We start from the raw sequence: 21,902 nt of genomic DNA, 5'->3' as shown, positions 1-21,902 counted from the left end.
AGAACTGCAGATTTACCCTTTTATCGTAAACAAGTTATCATTTTCCCTAGAGAAAATAAATCAACGTATAAAAAGGTCTATTAACTTGTGAAAAACAAAGTTCAGTATGAACTTCAAGGGCGCCACAAATGGACTACCCGGACACAAGGTAGTGTCGGAATTTCCGGTGACGTCATTGCGTCTCAATATCCATAATGGATCTGCAGCTGTCTGGAGAGCAACAATAACAAGAGAAGCTCCGCGATAAAAACGAGTTATTGTCTCGTCTCTGACACCTTTGCCAGCCCCAACTTGACATCATTCTGTCACCAACGCTCTTGGCGAATTAACTCTGGCCTCCGCTTCCTCCGACTCGGAAACCGGCGGAGCGTCGCCGCCACCGCGGAAGAAATACCGAGCTTCGGTGGTGGAGGGAGCAGGGGAGCTTGGGGCTGCAATTGGGTCAGCGGCCCTGTCTACAGTTGTGGGGATTTTAACTTTTCCCAATTCACCCGTTGCTCCTGTCATTCGATTAAATCCGCACAGTGTAGCCCACATCAACATTAATAACATGCAGGCCAACGGGGCAGGACAGGGTCAAGATTCGGAGCTGTCCTGCCTAAACAACAGTGCGCAAAACGGAGAGTCGTCCTCCGCCGGGGGAGCTCACACTAACGTTAATGGACTATCCACAACAAACAATGGGAACTCTGTCAGTAACAACATCGGTATCCCAGCAGCATCCAACAACGCCGTGTCTTCGGATGCAAACTCCGTGAAAAAGAAGAAACGTCTTTCTCAGTCAGAGGAAGATGTCATTAGACTTATAGGGCAACATTTACACGATTTAGGACTTAAGTAAGTAACGTTTGCTAACGTTCGCTTTCTAGCTAGCTGTCAGCTGATGCTAAATCATGTCCTTCATAATAACCGCGAGTAAAGCAAGTCATCATGTTGACAGCGACTAGTTCGGTGAGATAAACAGAGGAGTTTTGTAGAGGTAAAATAGAATACAGCACGGGTCCTTTAGAAAATTGATGAAGGGAGAGAGATGGCCCATTATTGCACAATTTAGCTGGTCTTGGTAGGAAGCTATCTAACGTTAACTGTTACTTTGGGGTCCAGAAATGGGACTTCATGAAATGACAAGAACATGCACTTTTCTCGTTAAGTAGCCTAACACTTCCCTAATCATCAGCCATAAGCAGACTTTGTGTATATGTATATATATATATATTAGAGGTCGACCGATTACACGGATACCGATTATTTGGAGGACCAAAAAAGCCGATACCGATTAATCGGCTGATTTATTTGTGTGTGTGTGTATATATATATATATATATGTATGTGTATGTATGTAATAATGAAAATTACAACAATACTGAATGAGCAATAAACACTTATTTTAACTTAATATAATACATAAATAAAATCAATTTAGTCTCCAATAAATAATGAAACATGTTCAAGTTGGTTTAAATGATGCAAAAACACAGTGTTGTAGAAGAAAGCAAAAGTGCAATATGTGCCATGTAAAAAAGCTAAGGTTTAAGTTCCTTGCTCAGAACATGAGAACATATGAAAGCTGGTGGTTCCTTTTAACATGAGTCTTCAATATTCCCAGTTAAGACGTTTTAGGTTGTAGTTGTTATAGGAATATATCTCTCTATGCCATTTGTATTTCATAGACCTTTGACTATTGGATGTTCTTATAGGCACTATAGTATTGCCAGCCTAATCTTGGGAGTTGATAGGCTTGAAGTCATAAACAGCGCTGTGCTTCAAGCATTGCGAATAGCTGCTGGCAAACGCAGGAAAGTGCTGTTTGAATGAATGCTTATGAGCCTGATGCTGCCTACCACCGCTCAGTCAGACTGCTCTATCAAATCATAGACTTAATTATAATATAATAAACACACAAAAATACGAGCCTTAGGTCATTAATATGGTAAAATCCGGAAACTATCATTTCGAAAAAAAAAACTTTTATTCTTTCAGTGAAATACGGAACGGTTCCGTATTTTATCGAACGGGTGGCAACTCTTAAGTCTAAATATTGCTGTTACATTGCACAACCTTCAATGTTATGTCATAATTATGTAAAATTCTGGCAAATTAATTACGGTCTTTGTTAGGAAGAAATGGTCTTCACACAGTTCGCAACGAGCCAGGCGACCCAACTGTTGCATATACCGACTCTGCTTACACTGAACGCTAGAGAAGTGACACAATTTCAGGCACCGCATTGATTATATGCAATGCAGGACAAGCTAGTTAAACTGGTAATATCATCAACCATGTGTAGTTAACTAGTGATTATGTTTCGATTGATTGTTTTTTATAAGATAAGTTTAATGCCAGCTAGCAACTTACCATGGCTTCTTGCTGCCTGCACTCGCGTAACAGGTGGTCAGCCTGCCACGCAGTCTCCTCGTTCATTGCATTATAATAGGCCATAATCGGCGTCCGAAAATGCAGATTACCGATTGTTATGAAAACTTGAAATCGGCCCTGATTAATCGGCCATTCCGGTTAATCGGTCGACCTCTAATATATATATTTATACATATATATATATATATTTTTTTTTAGGTGTATTTAAGAATATGCTTACAATGACATTACTCTTGCGTGTTGCCAAGACCATGGAAACTGGAAAATCTAGTCCAGAATACTTTGAGAATGTTTGGTTACTTGATAGTATTTGCATGTCAGTCAAGCCACAAGATCACGTGAAATCGATCTGTTTTCATGAAGAATTTTGAAAATTGAAAGGTCATCATATTTGCCTCCAACTTTAAAGATATGTCTACATATTTGATACAGCACAAGTCGAATTGTTTAGGACTTTGGCAAGTCATTGATAAAGATACAATGATCACCCTATCAGGCATTGTGATATTGTACTTGACCAAGTAATAAGTTAGTAAACATGATTCAAATGAATTACTTCTTTATTGTTGAATTCCTCTACATAAAATAATGCTATTTTACTCTCCTTTTGTAAATACTTTGTATTTTTCCTTTGCAAATGCTCCCCCTCTCCCTCTCATTACAGTCAGACAATGGACCTGTTGATGCAGGAGTCTGGCTGCAGACTGGAGCATCCCTCTGCCACAAAGTTCAGCAACCATGTGGTGGAAGGAGAGTGGGACAAGGTGATGAAACCAGATGTTTTTATTTTTAGTCATCTAACTTTAGAGGTACACAACACATCTATTCTACATGTTGACTTATTTTATTCATTCCTCTCAAACTTTTTAAACAACAATTTTGCTTATTAAGTTGAAATGTACTGTAGTTAGAAAATAGAAAATAACCAGTGTCTATTTTTTTGTTTGAATATAGGCTGAAAGTGACCTGAATGAGCTGAAAGCATTGATGCATTCTCCAAGTGCTATTGTGGTGAGCCCAACAGTGCTACAGTTAGTGCTGAGTGATTGGTGCATTTTGAGGTCGGTTTCGGTTCGATTATATATAAAATAATCACTGTTTTCAATTATTGTTTTTAACATTAAATGCACTATGCATTATGTGGGTTGAATGCTGTAACAACGCAGAACAAAACAATTAATAAAAGTCCCTTGATGGTAGTGACGGCCCATTACTGCTTATCACTTATTAACCATAATCTATTCACATTTAATAAAATATTTACGTTTTTCTGTATGTTACATTTGTTTTAGGCCTATTTGATGGCAATTATTTAATTCCACGTCATCATCTCTGTAGAACTGATGCTTATGCTGTCTGACAAAATCACTATTTTAGGAGTTCTTCACAGTAAATAAGGCATACTTTTATGACTGCTGAATACCAACTATCAATCTCAGATGGTGTATTTTCAGGTATCGATACCTCACGAAGCAGCTACTCTCTATCCCTCTTGATTGCGCGTTCTCTCTCTCTTGATTATGGTCATTGTAGGTAATTACCATGTGTTCTGCACAAAACTATGTAGATTATTGGCCTGTTGGAAACTCCCTACTACATTGCGCAGTTCGGGCTTGATCTGATTTATCTCTAGAGAAACTGCACATTGCGCTCACAGAAAAAAACCTGAACAAAATGGAATTCAAATAATTGAACTGATATCTTTCAATTAGTTGTTTAAAAAGCGAAAAATAACCAACATTTTGGTTAATCACTCGGCACTAGCTACATTAGAATTCGGACAAAACATTGACACCTATTGTTTGTCAGAGTAAAAGAGTAGGATGTGTAGGCTAGATTTTCCTCACAGACAACCATTTTGATATGTTTTAAGATGCATGTGCTTAACTCATAATGCACTCATATTTGTATATGTCCTTTCCTCCCCTGTCCGTCTTATTTTCTCCTCTATAGCGGATGAAGTTCCTGCTCCTGCAGCAGAAGTACCTGGAGTATCTGGAGGATGCTAAGATCCTGGAGGCGCTGCAGGTCCTGAGAGCTGAGCTCACTCCCCTCAAGTACAACACAGAGCGCATCCACATCCTGAGCGGGTAGCTACCTCTGATCACAGTCCTAATGCCCTACCCCACCCTAAAGAAATAGCCTAGATCACAGCGATATAGCTAAGCCTCTTTTGAAATTCAAACCGCTGTCACTTGTAGTTCCTTTTAAAACTAATTTGATCCATGTCCATTGCAATGTGTGACAGCTAACTATTCCATCATTGAGGAGTGTTTGTGTAGTACAGCCAATCCTCGTTCAGTATGGTCGAGGGTATGGGATCTGTAAAAGACACATTTTTTGCTCCTCTGAATTTTAGCTGATTTTGAGTGAGTTAGAATAATGGGATTCCCTGTCTGTCTTCGCGGTGCTGGGGATGAGTCCTGCAGGGCAGCCTAATGCTGATGTCATCTATTTCCAAGGTACCTGATGTGCAGCCATGCAGAGGACCTGAGAGCAAAGGCAGAGTGGGAGGGTAAAGGCACTGCCTCCCGCACTAAACTCCTGGACAAGTTACAGAGTGAGTGCCATCTTACACGCACACATACACACCCACACATACACATCTCACACACACATCCCACACATACACATCTCACACACACACCCACACATACACATACACACCCACACATACACATCCCACACACACATCCCACACATACACATCTCACACACACACCCACACCCACACATACACACCCACACATACACATCTCACACACATACACATCTCACACACATACACATCTCACACACATACCACATCCTCACATTCATCCTTCCCCCCATTTTTGTTTAAGATGAGCGCACCTTTATTATCAAATGAATTCCTCTTGTTGGGTTCTGAGAATATGAAATCTACTTATTCATGTCACTGAGGGAGAGAGGGAAATGTATAACGTCTACATTCTGTCCGGATATGTTATTGTTAGCCATCAGGGATCCTATGGGAGGAGAAAAGACAGTCTGGTACGGGTCAACATGACAGCTGTGAGTTGGGGACGAGTGAGCACTTTGGGGCAGAGGTCAGGTCAGATGAAGTGAGGAAGAACAGATATCACTACGGTTCTGTCTAGCAACAGAGATGCATTGGCTGTTCAGATGTGTAGGAGGAGACTCGGCATAGGAGAAAGGGTTAAATATCAGTGCTTGTGTGAATGTCTTTTGTCTTATGCAGCTGTATCGACCCAATGGGTGAATAAACTTGGTTTGAGCTTTATTAAGTGTCCGTGAGTTTTAATAGGTTCATTTAGAACCTAAAACTCCAGATTTGAAACAGAATTGATGGCCTTTAAACACAGATATTTTGTTCCTCTTCATTTCGAGTGACATTTTAAGAATAGACTTTCTTATAAACAATTTATCTCTCTCCCTCTCTCTTTGTTCCCCTCATTCCTATCTTATCACGCTGTGCCTCATTCCCTCCCTTCTCCTGTCTGCAGCGTACCTGCCTCCCTCTGTGATGCTGCCTCCGCGCCGGCTGCAGACCCTGCTGAGGCAGGCTGTGGAGCTGCAGAGAGAGCGCTGCCTCTACCACAACACCAAACTGGACAGTGGCCTGGACTCTGTGTCCCTCCTCCTGGACCACGCCTGCAGCCGGTAAGGCTCTTCATTCTATACTCTGTCTGTATTTGTCTGTCCTTCCTGTGCTCATTCCCTTCATTTTGCCGTCAAAATTGCCTTGCCTTGGACCTCAGCTGTAGTTGTAATGGTCTAAGTTCCCAGTAATAGTTTGTTTTGCTTCTATTGTGGTTGTTATGTCACATTGTATGTGTAGATTGTATGTATTCACACGCCATTAACTAACGTTCGTTTTCTGACGTTCACATTTTCTAATGGAAGTGAAGTGCTTCATTTAAACCAATGCAAAAACCTTAGCGCATTGCCACTATCTGCCCTGGATAAAAAAAATGTTTAATAGCTACCCACACTAGCTGGGTAGAACGTTCAGGGTGATAAGGTCTATTCCTGGAATTAACAAAACCTTATTCTCTCCTCTATGTCCTCTCTCCCTGACGTCTGAGTGTTGTTATCTGCAGGAAACAGTTCCCTTGCTATACCCAGCAGATCCTCACCGAACACTGCAATGAAGTGTGGTTCTGCAAGTTCTCCAATGACGGCACCAAACTGGCCACGGGATCCAAAGACACCACAGTCATTGTGTGGCATGTCAACACAGTAGGAGCCTTTCTCATTACAGATGAACCATTATCATGCTGATAAGTGTATCAGGTTTTAGTAAACAGAGCATAAGAGAGGGGGGTTTCAAAGGGGTGGCGGAGGCGGGAAGATGTGAACTTTGGGGGAAATGATTAGCTGAGGTGATAACTGTGCTGCTGATTGACAGGAGAGTCACCAGTTGAAGCTGATGAAGACTCTTGAGGGCCACGCCTACGGTGTCTCATACCTGGCCTGGAGCCCTGATGACACTTACTTGATTGCCTGTGGCCCCGATGACTGCTCAGAGCTGTGGCTGTGGAACGTACAGGTAACGTTGGATTGACTTTTTATCCAGGATGCTTGCTGTTGGAAAGATCAAAAGTCCTCTACACAGTTCTATTCCTCAATGATTGTGTTGCAGGTAAATTAGAGATGACTTCCACATCTTACTCTCACCAGGATGAAAATGGTAGTTGTTATTGTCATGTTATAACTAGGCATTAAAACACTCACTCACCCATGTCTCTTGTCGTTGGCCAGACGGGTGAGTTGCGGACAAAGATGAGCCAATCACACGAGGACAGTCTGACCAGTGTGGCCTGGAATCCAGACGGAAAGCGCTTCGTCACCGGAGGCCAGAGGGGCCAGTTCTACCAGTGTGTGAGTGTCTTCCATCAGGGTGTGACCGGGTCTGTCCCAGCATAAGGGCAGATTGAGCTATTGTGTGTGTTGGGCTGATCAGTGCATTGAGGTTGATGTAACCTTATCCCCAGGATCTGGATGGTAACCTGCTGGACTCGTGGGAAGGAGTAAGGGTTCAGTGCCTGTGGTGCCTGGGTGACGCTCGGACCGTCCTGGCATCAGACACACACCAGCGTATCCGTGGTTACAACTTTGAGGACCTTACGGACAGAAACATGTGAGTTAGTCCCATCCATTGTCATATCTAATCATTGTTTCTATATGCACGAGGCCCATCCTGTGCTTCTGCAAGTTCTGTCATTTTAATTTTGTGTTTGTGCTGCACTTCCATAGAGTCCAGGAGGACCATCCAATCATGTCTTTCACAGTTTCAAAGAATGGGAGGTTAGCTCTGCTGAATGTGGCTACTCAGGTGAGTGGTTTGGCTTTTTTGGGGTGGGGTTGGTTCGGATTATGTCGAGCTGTCTGAGAGTGCACCGGTCAATATTCTGTCTGTCTGTAGGGTGTCCACCTGTGGGACCTACATGACCGGGTGCTGGTGAGGAAGTATCAGGGCGTGACACAGGGTTTCTACACCATCCACTCCTGCTTTGGAGGACACAACGAAGACTTCATCGCCAGTGGGAGTGAGGGTAAGGCCACGTCCCCTTCTAGTCGATCTCATCTGAGTCCAAATTATGCTTTGACATTACTTTCAGTACTATTTGTAAACCTGTCAGTATAACCACACTAACTCACTCACACATCAGGGCAGTTTATTAGCTCATGCAACGGAAAACGTTTTCAAACAGTGTGCAAAGGAAAATTAACGTTTATTTTTGGAAGGCCAGGTAGTCCCTCCCTGTTTCAGTCTGTTTTCTTCCATTTGTTGCCTAATGAACATGACCCAGGAAAAGGTAGAGGAGAATATGGAACACTCACATGGTCTGGTTTATACTGTGTGTCCATCTACAGATCACAAAGTGTACATCTGGCACAGGCGCAGTGAGCTGCCCATCGCAGAGTTGACAGGTCATACACGTACAGTGAACTGTGTGAGCTGGAATCCTGTAGTGCCCGGTCTCCTGGCCAGCGCCTCAGACGACGGCACCGTCCGAATCTGGGGGCCCGCCCCTTTCCTTGATGTCCAGGACGCTGAGGGGCTAAACGGTACAGATTTATTTTACTGGTCATCATACTTTCACTAGTGGTCTAAAGCCCTCATTATATCTGCCATATGTTTTTAGGTTCAGTGTCTATTATTACCATAGCCTCCACATTGTAATTATGAGACAAAATTTGGTGTAAAAGACCATTTGTAGAACAATTTGTAGGTTTTTATGTCTATTGTGTAGGGGTGGACCAAGAAGAAAAGGTAATATACACCCAAATGCTCTGCTATATTGAACTCTACATATAGCATTGTTGGGAGATTTAGAAAGCCATAGTCAATCAATCAACAATGTAAAAAATATGTATGTTAAACTTACAATATGTAGATCCTATAGGATTAGACCGGTTCAGATTTTATGTGAACAGCACAGAAATCATGAGGGCGGTTTATGGCGATAGGTGGGGTGGACTGAGAGTAGCTGAGGTGTGGTTTTAAAAGCTCATGTTCTATAATCGTTATGACTGACAACGCAATGTATAAATACTATTCTATATAGATGTAATGTATATACAAATATCAAATTATTTTATTCTTGCGATGTAACTACTGTAAAAAAATAAATAATTGGTATGTAAAACGTGTATGTGTGTGTAGACTGCATGTAACAACAAAATAAAAAAAACTGTAAAAACAAAGTTTATTTTTGTAGTCCGAAGAAGGGGATGGGCAAAAATAAATGTTAAAAAAATTAACGATAAATGAAAATGTTCTTCTGTTTCTCTCTCTCCCTGAAAGAATGTTGTAGCATGGACAGCTGATGGTGACCTTGGAGCAGAAGACACTACTTCTCCAATCCAGGAGAACAACACTAGACTCTAACGAATGAAGCAGAGAAACTATTGTGTTTTGACAGCTGCTTTCTGGTGGTTTGGCTCTGGGGCTGTGCTCCGGCGGCAGGTGATAACGTTACACACACACGGAGATGTCAGACAAATCACATAAATTAACTGATTACCCAGCAGCCACCTTGACCTCCCACCTCCTCTTACCTGTCTCCCACCTCCTCTTACCTGTGTGGCTCACAGTGTCTGATGTCTGCACCTCCTGTGTTCAGCCAGGCCCCATCCTCTTTTGTCTCGGAGCTAACCCCAGGACTGCCACTTTTCACTTGCCTCGTTGAGAGTTTATTATTTATTATTGATAATATTATTTATTGTCATGATTAGTATGTTGATATATATAGAGGGGGCTGTAGTGGTGGAGAGTGGTAAGGGTACATATAGTGCTGTGAAACTATTTGCCCCCTTTCTAATTGTCTCCTTTTGCATATTTTTGATACTGAATTATCAGATCTTCAACCAAAACCGAATATTAGATAAAGGGAACCTGAGTGAATAAATAACACAACAGTTACATACTTATTTCATAAACAAAGTTATGCAACACCCAATGCCCCTGTTTGAAAAAGTAATTGCCCCTTACACTCAGTAGCTGGTTGTGCCACCTTGAGCTACAATGACTCGAACCAAATGTTTCCTGTAGTTGTTAATTAGTCTCATGTCGCTGTGGAGGAATTTTGGCCCACTCTTCCATGCAGAACTGCTTTAACTCAGCAACATTTGTGGGTTTTCCAAGCATGAACTACTAGTTTCAAATCCTGCCACAACATCTCAATTGGGATTAGGTCTGGACTTTGACGAGGCCATTCCAAAACTTCAAATTTGTTGCTTTTTAGCCATTTTCATGTAGGCTTGATTGTGTGTTTTGGATCATGTCTTGCTGCATGACCCAGCTGCGTTTCAGCTTCAGCTCACGGACGGATAGCCTGACAATCTCCTGTAGAATTCTCTGATACAGAGCGGAATTCATGGTTTGTTCTATTAAGGCAAGTCACCCAGGTCCTGAGGCAGCAAAGCATTCCAAACTATTACACTACCACCATCATGCTTAAGGTTTTTATTGTGGAATGCAGTGTTTGGTTTTTGTCAGGTGTAATTGGACCCATGTCTTCATAAAAGTTATACTTTTGAAAAGTCTGTCCATAGAACATTCTTCCTAGAGTCTTGAGGATAATCCAGGTACTTTTTTGGCAAACTTGAGTCAACTTTTTGGATGAGAAGGGTCCCATTATGTCCTGCGAAACCAAACACTGCATTCCACAGTAAGAAACTCATACCAACGGTCAAGCATGGTGGTGGTAGTGTGATGGTTTGGGGATGCTTTGCTGCCTCAGGATCTAGACGACTTGCCTTAGTAGAAGGAACCATGAATTCTGCTCTGTATCAGAAAGTTCTACAGGAGAATATCAGCCATTGGTCTGTGAGCTGAAGCTGAAGAGCAGCTGGATCATGCAGCAAGGAAATGCTCCAAAACACACAATCAAGTCTACATGAAAATGGTTAAAAAGTAACAAATTTGACGTTTTGGAATGGATTAGTCAAAGTTCAGACTTAATCCCAATTGAGATGACATGAGCAGTTCATGCTTGAAAACCCCAAAATGTTGCTGAGTTAAAGCAGTTCTGCGTGCAAGAGTGGGTCAAAATTCCTCCACAGTGATGTGAGACTGATCAACAACTACAGGAAGCATTTGGTTGCAGTCATTGCAGCTAAAGGTGGCACAACCAGTTATTGAATGTAAGGGGGCAATTGCTTTTTCACACAGGGGAATTGGATGTTGCTTTCCTTTGTTAATACATTTTTTTGTAAACTCAGGTTCCCTTCATCTAATAATAGGTTTTGGTTGAAGATTTGATAACATTCACTATCAAAAATATACAAAAATAGAAAAATCGAAAAGGGGGAAAATACTTTTCACTGCACTGTATATCTATGTTGTTCTTCCAACAGGAAAGTCATTTTTTATTGGTTTATTCATTGCTGCCTCTAATAAACGTCTCAACGTATATGAGATTGTGGTTTTCACACGCTGGAAATAATTACGTTTTTTATTTAACCTCAAACTTTTAGCTATTTTAAAATGATAGGACTTACAGGCATTTTAACTGAATCGAATGGATATAAAATCCACAAATCTAAGTGAATCTTGGAGATGCTTGTATGGTTATGATGATTACATTTGTTTCGTTTTTAACACAGTAAAATATCCTTTTAAATTGGATGTAGCTTTGTTTCCCCGAATTGGTGAGATGGTGAGATTGATGTGCATGTTGCTTAGGCCTCACTGCTGCCAGAAGAAACTATTTGGACCACCTGTGGTTCACAGCTAAATAGCATTTGATTATATGGTGGCTATGCTCTTACTCTTCAGAGTCCTTGCTAGACCTAGTGAAGCACGTGCTGAGGCTAACTTTCTAATGGGAACGTTTAGGAGGTTATAGTTGTGGAGAGGTTAGGTAGTGGGGAAGGAATTGCTTAAAATTGCTGTTTGAACTGGGTTGTATCACCCTTCACAGCAATGGGGTTAACTGGGTTTTCCTTGACTTTGATCTCATTTATGTGTCCACCATTGTGCTGTTTTCATTTTACCTCCATTTCCCTCTTCTCTCCTTGCCTCTCACTTGATCTCTTCTCTCCTATCCCTCATCTTTATCGCTTCCGTTTTTGGTGTATCCACTTTTTCTCTAGCTGTGGTGAAATTAGCATTTATTTGCTGCTTTGTTTGTTTTTAATTTTCCTGATTTATGTATTCAATACAGGCTGACGTAGGTTTTTTTCAGACATTTTCTGTTTTTATGGCTTTTGTGAATTTTGTTACTATTGTTTTCTGTTTCATTTATCACTTCATCTTATTTTCCCTGTACTTCAGCCATTTCTTTTTCTATAAGTTAATTTATTTTACCACAATTAATCATGTATGTGTAATGCATTTGTACACAAGTGTATCAGATAATTATGAACATGTACAAATTGTTCCTGTTGGACAGTCAAGCAAAATAAGTTTTTCTGATATGGTATGCTCTTTATATCTGTATATGTTATGGCATGTATAATGAGATAGTGTAAGAACAGCATATAGGCTAAGCATTTTTCTGTGACACAGATCTCCCCTGCATCAGGCGAGCGCCTGCCCACGGGTCATTACAGCCACCACCAGCTTGTTCTGTTACAGAAGACTGATAGATCTAAAAAAATATGTATACAATATGTATACACACACCACACACCTCAGTACAGATCAAACACTAAAACAATCACAGATGTGGTGTTCTAGGTTCAGCTAATGCAAGTTTTTGTTCTTTTGAGACTTACCTTATTTTGGGGCTTCTTATTTCGCACTCCTTGCTGTAAACGCGTGGCGAGGTGAGAAGCCATTATTAGGTTTGTTTGTTAGTGGCCAGGTTCGGAAGAATCCATTTTGCATTTAAATGTGTTATTAAAAAAAGTGATTGTACTGTTATGTAATGTTGTGTAGGAGAAGATATGTATGCATATTTTCAATAAAGCATTCAGGGTTTTAAGACCGTGAGTGATGGCTTTAATGATTAGCAGCTTACGAAACACAGCCACAGAAATTATTATATTCTCAGAACATGCATAAGTCTCCCAAGGTTTCCCTTTGTATTAGCCCTACCTCAATACGGGTTAATACAATCTCACAAGGAAAAGACACCAACGTGTTCTCTTTCAAGTTTATTTATTTAAGAAACCCCACAAATTATTTTCAAAAGCAAAAATAAAACTTGAGTCATTTTAGTTTGATTTAAACAACCGGAACACGCGCCCTTCCCCATGGAGTACATTTGGCTGGAACATGGTCATTCTCAAACAGCACAAATAAAATGTTCACATTGACATACATAGTGATGTGTAATAAATGTGCTTCTGTCATACATAGTGACATGTAATACAACTATCATACAGACAAGGGGTTTGATTCAATCTGAAGCGCGATACAAATGTAAAGGCAATGTTCGCGGAGACTGCATTCATGATAAATGCTGCATGTCAGCTCAATTGGAAATTACCTTAAATTAAATTGCGCTACAGCGCAGCTCTTCAGCGCTACGGATTGAATCGAGCCCAAGGTTATATTGCCCATTGATACACAGTCAGAGTGATAAAATAGGGTTGAAAAACATTTTCCAATCCAGGTGCATGTATTCCCCCTGAGAACACTGTTTTATAATACCAATCAAATGTGCACCTTTCAGCAGTCAGGGGATGTCAGATCTATAACTTATTGATGTTAATAAGAGACTCTGCAAGAAAATATAATAGAAATAGATTTGCCAAAACACAGGTTAGTATTCTGCTAAGGATATTCAATTCAAGGATTTTCCAGCATGTTGACAAGAGACAACAAAATAAATATGACAATCAAATATGGCATTGACATATCAAAGATGATGTTCGGCAGGCTGCAAGAGGATGTGCTAGCTGTTGTGATTGACTCTTGGCTGTAAATGCTAAATCGTATGCACCATCTAGCCTGTACGATTGTCATGTTTTCCATCTGCCCAGAGGAGCAGTGCATGGACAGCATTGTTGGACACAGGCTGAACGAAAGAACACACACATACCCACGTGCACAAGCGAGCACACACACAATTCCAGGGCAGTTATGAGAACACAGAAGGAATGGGGGAGGGGGGGGGTAAGGTCATGTGACTCCAGCTGAGCTGAGGACCAGGACATATTGAACACCACATACTGATTAGTTTGTGATTTGGCCAAATGGATTAAAACGGCCATGGGGATCTCAATCGTTGATCAGTGCCAGGATCATGCTGTGGAGGAGAAAGGAAGCGTGTGACAAGTGAAGAAAGGACTTCAAAACTAAACTTAAGCTCAGGCTAAACATCAAAGTTATCCTGTACTAAGCAGTAAGATTAGCTATGTTAGTACTGTAACATATGACAGCGGCTAGCATATAGAATCCCAGACAGCAAGGGAGTCTCTTACCTGTACAGGTAGATGAAGAAGCAGAGCAGGTGGAAGCCGAGTTTGATCATGGACTCTTTCATGTGAGACTTTAGTTGTCCCCGGTTGTGGATCTCAGTGGGGTCAAACACCCCCATGTTTCCCATGGGCACCTTCCAAACCCTGTCGGATAAACAATAGGTAGAGGGAAACTAACAACACTTGAGACAAAAGAACACCCATGGTATTGTAGTAAACTGCTTGGGGATGGGATATATCTCTAAGAGTTGGGGAGTTTGAAAGGGGCTAGGATAGTTCTAGTATTACTTGTGGGTGCTGGACTTCCTGCTGAGCAGGGGGCAGTATGTCAAGTTCAATAACATCACTTCCTCGTGTACATCTACCGGTTCCCCAAAAGGAACTGTCATCAGTGCTATTACTCATATACACCAATGACCTGAAAGGCTCCGATGGGAACTGCTTGGCAGTGAAATATGCAGATGACACACTGCATTTCCAAACAGAAGTAAACAGGGTTCATGACTGGTGCAATAACAACTACCTCAAACTCAACAAAACTGCTCACTGATTTCTGGGGGAAGGCAGACACAGTGAGCCACCTAGTCCTGATTGGTGAAGAGATAGAGTGTGTGGAGTTGTAGGTACCTGGGAGCCATCATGGACAGCACACCCTCTTTTAACGCCAACACTCAGAACATCAATAAAAAAATATCAACCACGACTGTACCTCCTGCGCAGACAGACAACTGAATGTCAACACCTGAATACTCTCCAACTACTACACCTGCCATATAGAGAGTGTGCTGACTTTCTGTTTCCTGGCCTGCTACGGTGGGCAGTCAGTGGCTAATAAGGGTATCCTCAGGCGGACTGTGAACCTAGGGTTCAAGCTCTGCGGGCTGCAATGCAGGGGGCTTCAGAGCCACTATGATAAACAGGCAAGGGACAAGGCCAAGAGCATCATACAGTACCCAACACACAATCTTGCCCAATGATTTGAGCTGCTGCCCTCCAGAAGGAGATTAAGGGTCTCATTGTTCAGTAAGAATAGGAGGAAGGCAAGTTTCATTTCATTAGCTTTTAGCCTGGTAAACAGTGGGACATAGGACAGATGCAGGCCCAATACATGGTCACAGTAGAATGTGAAAATGGAAATGTGTGATTTGTATACTAACTTTCCAGTTTTCAGTACTGCGTGTCATTTATTGTGTTATGTTTGTATGCTGACGTCACAAAATGAATTTCAATGTAAATTAAAAATGAAGTGAATCGTAAGGTTTACACACAGCCACTGATGACATCTCTGAGTGGACCCCCTCACTCCTCATACACAAAAGTGGCTTTACAGTTTAAATGAGGAAAGAAGTTGCCGTTGATCATTAACATTCAGTTGTCATCTCAAACAGTAGGTACAGCGTACTTACCTGTACATGTTCCAGGCGGCCACAGGCAGGTTGAGTAGGAAGACAAACCAGTGAAGGGAGACAAGCATCAGCACTGTTGCCAGGGCCTGGCCTACCAGCTCTGGTACAACCCACTGCAGATACACATGATGATAAGTATATGAGCACAAGCATACAGGACGCAATAAATAAAAAGACAACTGGAGACAACGGGCCACAGAAGTATAAGTCAGGAAGCTGAAAGTTACTAACTACATGTAGGGTAAATCCATTTGAATTCAGTAACTTTTTGACTGCACCTCTTTTGATTTGAATGAAACCTTCCATACATAGGCCTATTTAACCATTGTAGAAATGCTCAGAAAGTGACTTTTTGGACCTGAATTCCAAAACATTCACGAGATAAAGGTGCTCAAAGTTAACCCATTTTGCATACCCCCACCATACCATGTCGTCATCACTGGAAAAGATAAACGGATGAGATTTATATCATTTAAAAGCTTACAAACAGGGTTGTCAAAATGTTTGCTAATTTGTAGATTTATTTTTGTAATGTCTTTTCTTTTTTTTTACCTTTGTCAATTATTTAAAAGCGCTATTCGCATATGTTGTAGCTTAGACCCTATTTTACAAGATTTCTGTGTTGTGTCATCGGTTAAGACACAACATGCTCCTGAATACAGGGTGGGTGTCATGTTTTGGCTGATAAATGTACAAATATGGGAATAAAATTGAAATGTCAAATTTCAAATGGTACCACAAAGATGGTTGGAGGTCCACACATCAGCGAATGTTGACTGGAATGGGTATATCGGTTGTTTTAAATTATACTGTCAATCGTTCGTAGGAAACCCATTGAAATCATAGAAATGTAGATAATAGAATTGACATAACTATTTACGTTGACAGTCGACGATGGGCGGTCATCTTTGTGGTAGTAATTAGAAGTTAAAATGTCAATTCAATTTAAATGTCAATGGTATACCAGCTAAATTGCAGTGGTCTAACGGGATAGTTCCATTCTATGAATTCTATTTCTATGATTGAAATGACACCCACCCTGTATTCAAGACCATGTTGTGTCTCAACCGATGGCGGGCACAACACAGAAACCTCAGATTATGTGAAATAGGATATATGAGAATATGAAAATATTTGGAGTTTATCCGTTTTTTGATAATTTACATTAAAAGGTTTTTTAAAAATATGACAATTTGTATTCCAAAAATAGTTTTCCAATAAATAAAATAGTTTGACAAAACTGTTTGTAAGATTTTAAATGATATTAAACTCAACTATCTTTTCCAGTGTCTCATGGTATGGTGGGGTACGCAAAATTGGTAAACTGTTAGCACCTTTATCTCCTGAACATTTTGGCAATCAGGTCCAAAAAGTCACTTTCTGACCACTTTTTCCATGGGCAAACATGTATGGAAAGTTTTGTTTAAATCAAAAAGGGATCCTGACAAAAAGTGATTTCATTCAAACGGATTTAGGGATGGATCAACATTTAGAATGGTTACCTGAAGGAAAATAGGGGAGGGTCATGCTTTTTCAATTTTAGTCAAGGGGAGGGGTTAGTATTTTCTTAATCTAGTCCAGGAGAGGGTTATGTCATTTGTAATAGATCGAAATGTCAATATTTCTCTGAGTTTTAGAAGTAGTTGCTAATTAGGCTATATATCAATGTGTGTCCGATACCGCCCCTCATCTCTGATTCTCCGCTGGGCACTCAATATCAAGTGCTCCTATAGGCTACTTAGTGTGGTCTCAATCAAATGATCCATAGCCTATAGGCTACTTAGTGTGGTCTCATTCAAATGATCCATAGCCTATAGGCCACTTAGTGTGGTCTCAATCAAATGATCCATAGCCTATAGGCTACAAAGTGCATGTATGAGAAGCACAGAGTAAAGTTAGATTTCTAAGATAGCTGCTGGGATGGTGTAAATGAAACTAGGCTACATTACACACTGCAATGGATAATCCAACCCTGAGCCCCGGCCTGTTCTGCTTTTGCTAATCAAAAATGTTTTTGTTTGCTGTCTAACCAATGGCTGTGCTGTGTAGGACTACGGTGGCAGTTCAGGAGGAGTCAAAGTTGCTATCCACTTGATGTTTTAATTATTATTTTGGGTATAGGGGAGGGCTGATTTTTTTAAGCGTTCAGGGAGGGTTTAGGTCAAATATATTTTGACCCTTATTTTAAATAATGTTCACTCCCTTAAACTATACCAACATTAACAAAATATGAGGTTCTGTCTCATGTCTGCTCTGCACTCAGGTGCACAACTTGTACTTATCATGAGTCCTATAGAGTACCACAGTATGAGTCATAATACCCATGAAATCAAGCGGTCCAACAGGGAAATGGTTCCAATACATTTTCCACCATTCCTTTTTCCTCATATGGGATTTCAGAAACACTTAAAATAATCAAATCAAAGTTTATTTGTCACGTGCGCCGAATACAACAGGTGAAGTAGACCTTACAGTGAAATGCTTACTAAACAACAGGGCAATTTTTAGTAAAAAATAGGTATTAGGTGAACAATAGATAAGTCAAGAAATAAAAAACAGTAAAAAGACAGTGAAAAATAACAGTAGCGAGGCTATATACAGGCACCGGTTAGTCAGGCTGATTGAGGTAGTATGTACATGTAGGTATGGTTAAAGTGACTATGCATATGTGATAAACAGAGAGTAGCAGTAGCGTAAAAGAGGGGTTGGCGGGTGGTGGGACACAATGCAGATAGTTCGGGTAGCCAATGTGCAGGGGCACCGGTTAGTCGGGCTAATTGAGGTAGTATGTACATGAATGTATAGTTAAAGTGACTATGCATATATGATAAACAGAGAGTAGCAGCGTAAAAGAGGGGTTGGGGGGGACACAATGCAAATATTCCAGGTAGCCATTTGATTACCTGTTCAGGAGTCTTATGGCTTGCGGGTAAAAGCTGTTGAGAAGCCTTTGGGTCCTAGACTTTGCGCTCCGGTACCGCTTGCCATGCGGTAGTAGAGAGAGCAGTCTATAACTGGGGTCGCTGTGGTCTTTGACAATTTTTAGGGCCTTCCTCTGACACCGCCTCGTTTAGAGGTCCTGGATGGCAGGCAGCTTAGCCCCAGTGATGTACTGGGCCGTACGCACTACTCTCTGTAGTGCCCTGTGGTCGGAGGCCGAGCAGTTGCCGTACAAGGCAGTGATGCAACCAGTCAGGATGCTCTCGATGTTGCAGCTGTAGAACCTTTTGAGGATCTGAGGACCCATGCCAAATCTTTTTAGTTTCCTGAGGGGGAATAGGCTTTGTCGTGCCCTCTTCACGACTGTCTTGGTGTGTTTGGACCATTCTAGTTTGTTGGTGATGTGGACACCAAGGAACTTGAAGCTCTCAACCTGCTCCACTCCAGCCCCGTCGATGAGAATAGGGGCATGCTCGGTCCTCCTTTTCATGTAGTCCACAATCATCTCCTTAGTCTTGGTTACGTTGAGTAAGAGGTTGTTATTCTTACACCACCCGGCCAGGTCTCTTTTCTCCACCCTATAGGCTGTCTTGTTGTTGTCAGTGATCAGGCCTACCACTGTTGTCGTCTGACAATTAATGATGGTGTTGGAGTCGTGCCTGGCCACGCAGTCGTGGGTGAACAGGGAGTGCAGGAGGGGACTGAGCAAGCACCCCTGAAGGGCTCCAGTGTTGAGGATCAGCGTGGCAGAGGGAGGTGTTTAGTCCCAGGGTCCTTAGCTTAGTGATGAGCTTTGAGGGTACTATGGTGTTGAATACTGAGCTGTAGTCAATGAATAGCAATCTCACGTAGGTGTTGCTTTTGTCCAGGTGGGAAAGGGCAGTGTGGAGTGCAATAGAGATTGCATCATCTGTGGATCTGTTTGGGTGGTATGCAAATTGGAGTGGGTCTAGGGTTTCTGGGATAATGGTGTTGATGTGAGACATGACCAGCCTTTCAAAAGCATTTCATGGCTACGGACGTGAGTGCTACGGGTCAGTAGTCATTTAGGTGGGTTGCCTTAAGTGTTCTTGGGCACAGGAACTATGGTGGTCTGCTTGAAACATGTTGGTATTACAGACTCAATCAGGGATATGTTGAAAATGTCAGTGAAGACACCTGCCAGTTGGTCAGCACATGCCCGGAGCACACGTCCTGGTAATCCATCTGGCCCCGCAGCTTTGTGAATGTTGACCTGTTTAAAGGTCTTACTCACATTGGCTACGGAGAGCGCGATCAGCTGTTCCGGACGACTGTGATACTCTCATGCTTGCATAAGGGCTGTGTTTCATGTAGGCTTACCCTTGAGTGACTTTTTGATAACTGTGTAAATCTCTCCAGGATAAAGTGACTTTTATCAATATATCTGCCTGTATTTACCCACCAAAAATGAAATGCTAATTAGCTGCTAATGTGGCTATCATAAAGAACTACAAATGCCATCATAATCTGGACGGGACTGCCGAATCAAGGCAAAGGTAGGAATCTCTGGATTTACTATCTAATGTTAGCTAAATGTAGTAATGAATAAATTGGCAAAATGTATTTAAATGTACAATTCTCGGAACTGCCTTATGCAAGTTTTAAATTGACACAATACCTGTTAGCAAAGGTGTCAGCTTGTGATGGTCTGCAGGAGCTTGCAGGGATTTGTCGTTTTGCATGTCTACTTTGATCTTAATTAGCATTTTCAAATCATAGTAAATAACGCATAATATATTGATAAGTCCCCTTGTCCGAGATAGATTTACATGGTTATCAAAACATCACGACAGGGTAAGCCTACACGAAACCCAGCCCTTATTTGAAGTGTTTCTAAAAATCCCCTACGGGAACAATTAATGGTTGAAAACGATTGAAACCACTTTCCTGTTTGACAGGTTTTATGGGTATTATGACACCTCCACTGTGGGGCTCTATGGCATTCCACATCCCTTTTTTGCAGTTGGAAATGTCCTGACCCTAACCAAATGCTCTGTCTAAACGTAAATACACTTCACTTGGAATAGGATTTTGGAAATGTTTGGAACTTAATAAAAATGCTCCGCAATTTCCTGATTGCTAAAATTCTACATTTGCATAATTTCAGTTTGTGACAAAACAAGCAAGTCTAGTGTAGAGAATCATTGTAGCATCTAAACTGCTGTGAAATATATTTTCCATAACCAAAAATATTGTATTTTCAGCTGTTTGAATGAAGATGGTGTACAACACCTAAAGTAAAGACGCAACAACTAAATGTAACGGAAGCATTGGACGCACACACAGAACAGATCTACCTCTTCCTAGACTTGCTTTCAATGAGAATGACAGATCTATAACATACATTTCTATGTGAATTTGGCCCAGTGGCCAAAAAGTTACATATTGCAGCTTTAACTTTCATATCAGCGATGAAAAAACACAAAAGATACACTTACAGTAGACAGTTTGGCAAAGTTACACCCTGCTGTGTAATTATTTTATATTTTAAATACTCCAGACGGAATCTAATGTTCCAATGAAGGGAGTTCGATTTAGCTCGCCCGGTTAACCCGTTCTGTGGTCAAAAGGAATGATTGCATTCGTTTTGACCACAGGCTGCCTCCCGGATTTGTGGAGTGGGTAACAAGGTGGGATATCGCTCTTTATTAGCTGGGTGCTCTGCCAGCAATTACTTAAAACGAAATCCCAAATTCAAGATCATTGGGAAACGCCGGCACACCAAAATGAGGCCCGGTGATGCTCGATTTGCGATTCACAAGTGTATCTTTTGGCATTTGAAATATTATTTCTCGCTAATGTGAAAGCTACGTCCCAGAAGTTTCCAAAACCTTATCGCAAACGACATTGAATGTTTCTAACCGTTAAAACGGTGTCGGGATTCTAGTTTACAGTGAGCCAGCTGTGGTCTACACCTTTCACCGAGAGCCCTAAAGAAAGGCTATGCCCCCTGGGTTCTCGAGAGCCAGCTAGCAGTGTGTACATGCACAAATAATATTTGAAAGATGACCCATGACAACTGTGCTTACTCTGTTTAACTTCGAACAGCAGGCTCTTGCATTGATGTAGTCACACTCCAGATCGGAGAGGGTAATTATCTATTCATGAAGTTAAGGTATGTAAACTGTCTGGGCAGAGATGTATCAGGCTAGCTATACAGTAACAGTTTCTCTATATTCTGAATGTCAGCTAAGGATGCCATTGAATACGGGCATTGTGTGAGAAACTAGGACTGACAGTCTGAGTTTAAACAGTCTAAGCAGTAACCACTGAACTTTTGCTAGGAAAAAAAAACAAGCG

At 41.4% G+C, this 21,902-nt stretch overlaps 2 protein-coding genes across 3 annotated transcripts in view; one reads left to right on the top strand and one right to left on the bottom strand.

Moving 5' to 3' along the window:
- The first annotated feature begins 176 nt into the window (after positions 1–176).
- LOC115177410 (WD repeat-containing protein 26) lies at positions 177–10,882 on the top strand. Of its 2 annotated transcripts, none has more exons than XM_029738156.1 (14): positions 177–837; positions 3,041–3,140; positions 3,331–3,387; positions 4,330–4,466; positions 4,839–4,936; positions 5,862–6,018; positions 6,459–6,597; positions 6,767–6,907; positions 7,120–7,239; positions 7,353–7,498; positions 7,615–7,693; positions 7,784–7,913; positions 8,236–8,430; positions 9,180–10,882. In XM_029738156.1, exons 1-14 carry the CDS (start codon positions 551–553, stop codon positions 9,251–9,253), a joined length of 1,860 nt encoding a protein of 619 aa, XP_029594016.1. In that variant the 5' UTR covers positions 177–550; the 3' UTR covers positions 9,254–10,882. The 2 variants fall into 2 exon arrangements, with proteins under 2 accessions (XP_029594016.1, XP_029594017.1); XM_029738157.1 differs by having other exon boundaries at positions 9,170–9,330.
- A 2,069-nt stretch (positions 10,883–12,951) lies between these two features.
- The window catches only part of cnih4 (cornichon family member 4), a 9,384-nt gene continuing 433 nt past the window's right edge, over positions 12,952–21,902 (bottom strand). Inside the window, exons 2-5 of the mRNA XM_029738155.1 lie at positions 21,632–21,700; positions 15,642–15,754; positions 14,239–14,379; positions 12,952–14,063 (exon numbers count right to left, since the gene is read on the bottom strand). Of these exons, the coding sequence (XP_029594015.1) occupies positions 14,036–14,063; positions 14,239–14,379; positions 15,642–15,754; positions 21,632–21,700 (351 nt within the window). The 3' untranslated portion in view covers positions 12,952–14,035. The remainder of the gene's footprint in view (positions 14,064–14,238; positions 14,380–15,641; positions 15,755–21,631; positions 21,701–21,902) is intronic.

This window comes from Salmo trutta, chromosome 37 (genome assembly GCF_901001165.1).
Source record: "Salmo trutta chromosome 37, fSalTru1.1, whole genome shotgun sequence".
Taxonomy (NCBI): Eukaryota; Metazoa; Chordata; class Actinopteri; order Salmoniformes; family Salmonidae; genus Salmo; species Salmo trutta.
This window is presented reverse-complemented; position numbering and strand designations above follow the sequence as displayed.